Source organism: Camelina sativa, chromosome 16, assembly GCF_000633955.1.
Source record: "Camelina sativa cultivar DH55 chromosome 16, Cs, whole genome shotgun sequence".
Taxonomy (NCBI): Eukaryota; Viridiplantae; Streptophyta; class Magnoliopsida; order Brassicales; family Brassicaceae; genus Camelina; species Camelina sativa.
The window spans coordinates 13,294,352-13,301,853 of NC_025700.1; the positions used below are offsets into that span (position 1 = coordinate 13,294,352).

The window sequence follows — 7,502 nt, forward strand, 5'->3', positions numbered from 1 at the left end:
CTTGTTGACAAGGTTCTAGAAAAGTTCCTTACCAAAAAAAAAGGTTCAAGAAAAGTTTCATTACCCAAAAGCCTTCAGACTGAACCAGTAATGTTTTTTTTTAAGCTATAAAACTTTTTGGAGTCTAATTTCTAAGCCACCAAAATCTTCCAACCAAAACAAAACTTTGATATATTTTCTGGTTGTTTCCCCACAAACTATTACAACCAATACCTCCATGTTCTAGTTATATAGTATGTGTCTTCGTCTCACACGTGCTGAATTGTATTATTTGATAAAAGTCGAAAACGATTTTTGCTTTTAGACGCGACGCGGAAACGTGTTTATTTTTTTCTCCTCGAGTCGCGACGCCGCGTATCTCCATCTAATCTATCTACTAGACTACTACTCGAGTATTACTCATGGACCAAAAAAAAACCAAAAAACTCTTAAAGTAACATAAATACACGACACAACTTCCCATATTTCTCTAACTAGAAACCAAAAAAAAAAAAAAAGATGAAGAAGAGTATCGAAGCTCCATTACTCTTGAACACCAAACAATCACAAGAAGAAGATAAAGAAAAAATAAGATGGGAGAAGATGAAGAAGGTTGCTTCAATGGCTGCTCCAATGGTCGCTGTAAACATGTCTCAGTTCCTTCTTCAAGCAACTTCAACAATGATCGTTGGTCACCGGAGTGAACTCTCTCTAGCCGGAATAGCTCTTGGTAGCTCTTTTGCTAATGTCACTGGCTTTGGTGTTCTTGTAAGCAAAAACTTATGAATCTTTTTTTTTTTTTTTGGGTTGATTTATTTTTGTTACTAATCATATTTTTTTTTTTTTGTATACTATATAGTTTGGACTTTCAGGTTCATTAGAAACACTATGTGGTCAAGCATATGGAGCAAAACAATATCGCAAGCTTGGATCTTACACTTTCACTTCAATAGTGTTCCTCTTGATGATCTCTGTTCCGATTTCGATTCTTTGGATGTTCATGAACCAGATCTTGCTTCTACTTCATCAAGATCCTCAAATAGCTGAGTTGGCCGGTGTGTATTGCATCTGGCTCATACCGGCTTTATTCGGTTACTCTATCCTCGAGTCTTTGGTCAGATATTTCCAGTCACAAAGCTTGATTTATCCAATGGTCTTGAGCTCTTTAGCTGCTCTGTCTTTCCATGTTCCTCTCTGTTGGTCAATGGTTCATGTATTCGACTTTGGAGCCAAAGGAGCGGCTGCGTCTATCGGTATCTCTTACTGGCTAAACGCTGTTTTCCTTTGGGTTTATATGAAACGCTCTAGCCGTTGTGTCGAAACGCGGATTTATATGTCCAAGGATGTGTTTGTTCATACGAATATCTTCTTTCAATTTGCGATTCCTTCTGCAATGATGTGTTGGTAAGTTTGTAAAATCTTTATTTCTGATTTATGGTTTAAACTTTAATGGATTAAGATCTTTTAATTGACTTTTTTACCTTTAGTAATATTTTATTAACACTGTTTTTGTTTGTTCTTCCTTTTTTTTCAATTAGCCTTGAGTGGTTTGCTTTCGAGGTGGTTACTTTGCTGTCTGGTCTTCTACCCAACTCAAAGCTCGAGACTTCGGTTATTTCGATTTGGTAATGTATTGAACCACAAACAATGATTTACTCTGTTATTACTTTTTGTATTTGTTTCATTTTTCTAACGTTTGATTTTTTGGTATTGAGCAGCCTTACAACCTCTTCATTGCACTACAATTTGGTAAATGGAATTGGTGATGCAGCAAGGTTTGTTTTTATTTTTGAACTTGTAAATATAAATTTTCATATTATTTCATTTTTCAAAGATTTTATTTATCATTTTTGTTGTTGTTGTTGGTTTAGTACCAATGTGGCGAATGAGCTAGGAGCTGGGAATCCACGAGGGGCTCGTGATTCTGCTGCAGCTGCAATCATGATTGCAGCTGTTGAGTCAGTTATTGTGAGCTCTAGTCTCTTCATGTCTCGCAGTGTGTGGCCTTATGCATATAGCAATGTGGATGAAGTAATTAGTTATGTGACTGATATCACTCCCGTTCTTTGTATCTCAATCCTCATGGACAGCTTCTTGACCGTCCTCTCCGGTTAGCCTTTCTTAACCATCATCTTTCGGAACCGAGTTATTTTTCCAATTTTCGTGACTGTGAACCGTATATATAAATGTGTTAATGGTTTGTTCAGGGATTGTGAGAGGAACAGGGTGGCAAAAAATTGGGGCTTATGTGAACATAACCTCTTATTATGTCATTGGTATTCCCGTTGGACTTCTTTTATGTTTCCATCTTCACTTCAATGGTAAAGGACTTTGGGCTGGTTTAGTCACAGGATCAACATTTCAAACTCTAATCATGTTTCTTGTTATTGGTTTCACCAATTGGAGCAAAGAGGTGATTGCAACTGCCTAACTCGATTCGGTTTTTGTTTATAATCTTTCTCGAGAAATCAAGCTAATATTTGTGAAAAATTTTGCAGGCAATCAAGGCTAGGGAGAGAATAGGTGATGAGAAAGATTTGAGACATGACTCACTCCTTAATTAAAAGAGATACAAACTTTGTGATTTTGATTGCCTTTTTTTTTGTGAGTTTGTTTAATAATCTTCAACGGGTTTTGGATTTGTTTTAGAAATGTATGGAACTTAATATGCAGTTGATTGTAATTTAATTTTTTATTTTGAGAGAAATGTTATACACATTCATAAGTTATCTAGCTAATGGCATAATTCCTAATTTATTGATGATTATTATTGGTAAAATCGCAGCGTTTTGCTCTGTGGCGACAAAATAGGCGATTTAGGGTTTTTGCTTCCTACCCACGTTCTGATGCCGCCGGAGGTTACTCCACTGCGGCTACCGGATTCTTTAAGTCCTGGGAGGCTGGAGATTTTAGGAAAGGTGGTTGTGGAAGAGGGGCTGGCTAATTCTGATGTTACGGAGGAGTTGGGTGGAGATTGTGGAAAGGGAGATCAGGAAACGAGTGAGACGAGGGGGGTTACTACTGGTGATGTGGCTACAAATGTCTCGAGGGATAATCTGGGCTCACAAAACGTGGTTCCCACCGTCAAAGAAAAGCGTACATGGGTATCCATGATGAAAACTTCGGAAGAGATGGCGAAAGTGTCTCTGGATATTGAAGAAGTTGATGGTATGCCTACAGTGAGAATACCAGATAGTGTTTTTGAGGATGCACATCCTTTGTGGGAGGATTTTCTTGTGGGGAAGTTCCTTGCAAAAGCTCCCTTCGTGGGGGGTATTCATGCTCTAGTTAATAAAAGATGGACTTTGGGGGATAAATCCATTAAGATTGATGTCATTGTCGTTGATAACACAACAGTACGGTTTCGTATTCAGGATGAACGCACAAGGTTGAGGGTGCTGCGCAGAGGTATGTGGAAATTGTGCGGTGTTCCCGTGGTATTAACTAAATGGAGCCCGATTGCAGAGTCTGAGCAGGAGGATCTGACAACAGTCCCTTTACACCCTCTCAATCCTTGCTCAAACCCTCAACCTATTCCGGTCAGTCATGATCCACTGGCTTAAGAAGGCGGATTTGGCTGATATCTCTCTTCCAGATCCAGCCTCTGCTCACAATGTCGATTCAGCAGCAAGTATTCCCAAATTCACCCATGGTGTGCAGATCCAGATTAAGTCGAATCTTTGCTGAAGGACACTCAAAGACCATGAGTAAAGTGGTTTCGTGTAGCTAGATCTCCCCAACGAGGTTTGGCTCACTGTTGTTTCGATATCCACCTCGACGCAGCCGACGTGTAACACAGGAAACCCTAGGTTCTCACCTGGTGGACCTTTCCTCACTTTTGGGCCTTAGAATCAATTCTCGGCCCACTAATAGAAGCTTGCGCACAAACCCAATACGACGATGGTTCATGTTTGTCGCTATCCTCTTCTGGTCAAAACCTTTTGATATGTGGCTTCGATCATTTGAGTATGGTGGCCAAAGACTCCATCTGAAAGATAATTTGAAATCATGGGACTGGTGTTGGCAATGTTCTTCTGAAATCCTGTTACCATACCATCTTTTGGCCAAGCTATGTAAGAGCATACTCTCACTGAACCACTATCGACGATGTGATTTTGGTCTTATGGGTCATCGTTAAGAATGTTCCGGCCAAGTATTTTTCATGGAAGGTCTTGAGTGCAATCACCAGGCCTCTAGGGACACCAAAGAAGCTCCATTCGGATACTGTGGCGTGTAAGTCGTTTGATGAGGCAAAGGTTTTTGTTGAAGTGGATCTGACGAAGAATTTACCAAAATTCTTTTCTTTTAAGTCGGAGAAAGGAGGTGACACAATTGTTGAGTTTGTTTACCCTTGGTTGCCTCCAAGGTGTACGACATGCTCCAAATGGGGTCATCTACATTCTGACTGCTTGCAGCGGAAGATATCAACGAAGCATGTTGTTGACGCTACACATGATAGGCAACCCACTCAAGACCGAGTTGACTCTGCGGTGGCACTAAATCATGGTTCTGTAGAGGAACAACAAAAAGAGCAAGCGAGTATTGAGAAACCTCAGGAATCCACAAGTGCTGACTCAGTACATGTAGTGGTGACGGATGTGGCTGATGGGACAGAGGATCAAGGTTGGTATACATCAACGAAAGGTGTCCGTAGTCCTGGTAAGGCACAAGATCTCTGTTATGGTGAGGTCTCCATTATGAGTAATTCCTTTTCTTGCCTCAGTGGTAAGGGTGAGCATGGGGAAGACATGTTGGAGAATAAACGGGACGAGGCTCTGGAGCATGTTGATGTTCCGGTAGAGAAGCATGATCTCCAGAAGACTGCAGTGTGTAACGATAATGCGGTTCACACGGGAGTATTGCGGCCGTCTCTGCCTCAGGCTTCTAAGGAAGGACACAAGTTTCTTTCTAAAGATGGACAACAAAGTTCCAAGATTCAACATCCTCGAGCAATGAAGACACGTCAATCCTCTCAACCTCTCTGATGTCGGGGTTCTTTTGGAATATCCGAGGTTTCAACAAAACAGAAAAGCATAGAGTTGTCAGAGAGTGGATGGCTCAACGGAGTTTTGATTTTGGTTGTTTACTGGAAACAAAGGTGAAGGTGAACAGAGTGGACAGAGTGGTTCGCTCTGTGTTTGCAGACTGGTCTGTCCTCTCTAACTATGAAGAGCACCGCTTGGGTCGCATATGGCTGGTATGGAGGAATAATGTGAGAGTCACACCTATTTATAAAACATCCCAACTGATCACTGTTTCAATACTCATGGACGGAAGACAGGAGAAATTTTTTGTTTCTTTCATCTATGCTGCAAATCTTGCTGCAGACAGGAAATCTCTCTGGGAAGACCTGAAAATAATGACTCTCCTCTGTTTAAGGACAAAGCCTGGATCCTCTGTGGTGATTTCAACGAGATTCTTGAGGGTGATGACCATTCTTTGTTTGGCTCAAATCCTTCTGTCTCTCCTGGTGTGCGTGATTTTCAGGACTTAGTTCGGCATTGAGCTCACAAATAGGGGTTATCAAGGACATCAGTATACATGGTGTAATAAACGGCAAGATGGGGTTATTTGTAAAAAGTTAGATCGGATTCTAGTCAGCAAGCAGTGGTTTCAACAGTATAATCAGTCATACTCTGTGTTTGAACCTGGAGGTTGTTCAGATCATATGCGATGCAGATTTTATATTGCGGGGGAAGAAAAAAAAATTAAGCGGCCTTTCAAATTTGTCAATGCAATCACTACTCATCTGGATTACAAAATAGTGTTAGAACATTGGTGGCGTGTGTCTCCTCCTCTTTTCCACTCTACTTCGGCCATGCATCGATTCTCTAAGAAGTTAAAAGCTCTAAAACCACATATGCGGCTCTTAGGAAAGCAGACCATTGGCCATATCTCTCTTCGCACGTAAGATGCTTATAAACGTCTTTGTGCCCTCCAGCAGCAAACAATGGCCAACCCCTCATCGGGTACAGTCAGTCAAGAGGCGGAGGCATATGAACGGTGGAAAAAAACTATCTGATATTGAGGAAAGTTACTTGAAGCAGAAGGCAAAACTACACTGGCTGAAGGTTGGTGATTAAAATAATAAAGTTTTTCATGCATCTGCTACTATGAGGGAGTTTCAGAACAACATCAAAGAAATTCAGTGTGATGATGGAACCGTTGTCAATACCCAAGACCAAATCAAACTCGAAGCAGAGAGATATTTCAAAGATTTCCTCACTCAAACTCCTGCAGACTATGTTTGCTGGTCTCTTGAGGACCTGGAGAGCATCCTAGAGCATAAGTGTAATGACAGTGAACAAAAACTACTCACTCATGAGGTCTCAAAAGAAGAGGTTCGACGGGTTCTCTTTGCGATACCAAATAATAAGTCTCCGGGTCCGGATGGGTTTAATGCTGAATTTTACAAGGCATCATGGTCTGTTGTGGGAGATGATTTCATGGTGGCAGTCCAATCTTTTTTCAGAACCGGTTGCCTACCGAAAGGAGTAAATTCAACCATCTTAGCTCTAATCCTGATACGCCCAAAATTCGAGGATCACTCAGCCGGACTAAAAAGGATAGAAACTCGCCAAGGTGCAAGGTGCAACAAGGGAGATTTGATGGATTGAGGGGTCGCACAGCAGTTGCGGAAGGCTGCTGATATTCCCAACTCCAATCACTGCTAGATATGACTCACTAGTCCAGCAAAAGGAGGCTGTTGCTTGGATATTACACACCAAGAAACAAAGAAATGTTGAACTCCATTTTCGTCATCCCTCTTTGACCACAAAACAAAGTGATTATTCTGAGCTTTCTTGGACATGAATTAGACTCAAAGTGGGGTAGAATTGATAGGTATCATCCCCAATAGTTTTTCCCATGCTCTCTTTGGCCATAAGCTCTTGAATTGACCCATTAAGAGTTTCCTTGATCTTTTCTCTCTTTGACTCTTTGATCCAACTTGCTGATGAGAAACAACATGAGCTGTACCATTTCTTCACCTTGGGCTTAGTAGAAACAACACATGGTTGCCATACATAATTCTGGAAGCTCTTAAACCAGTTGGACCTAAAACTCTTCAACTGAACAACTAGATTAACCTCCTTTGACAAATGGAATGTATTGCAAATGGTTGTTTGGCTGGAAGAATTGATCTTCACATGAATCTGGGTCGTTCTTGCCTTGAAAGGTAGGAATCTTCAACTTCAAAATACCCATGTTAACATCCACTCTTCCTCTTGCTTCTCTAGCACTTCTTGGTTTCATGTGGCTCCCTCTTGATGATTGACTATTGTAATAATCGTCACACCTTGCTACTCTAGGTTGATCTATTTCTCTTCTATGATGCAACATTTGTGGTTGTCTCTGTCGTGCCTCTGCTTCAACTACATCCAACCTCTCGTAGAGGACATTCATTTTAACCCTCAACAACCGTTGCATCTCTCTCATAACTGCTTGAAATTGTAGATTTGGAATCCCAAGCCCTCCGTCTTCGATGATCTCACGTTCTCGACGATCATTATACATTTTTTTTT

At 41.0% G+C, this 7,502-nt stretch overlaps 1 protein-coding gene across 1 annotated transcript; it reads left to right on the plus strand.

Annotated features, from left to right (window-relative positions):
* On the plus strand, nt 499–2,704 carry LOC104750457 (protein DETOXIFICATION 9-like). Its single transcript, XM_010472248.2, has 7 exons — nt 499–747; nt 839–1,383; nt 1,518–1,604; nt 1,698–1,754; nt 1,851–2,089; nt 2,187–2,392; nt 2,478–2,704. Exons 1-7 carry the CDS (start codon nt 499–501, stop codon nt 2,541–2,543), a joined length of 1,449 nt encoding a protein of 482 aa, XP_010470550.1. The 3' UTR covers nt 2,544–2,704.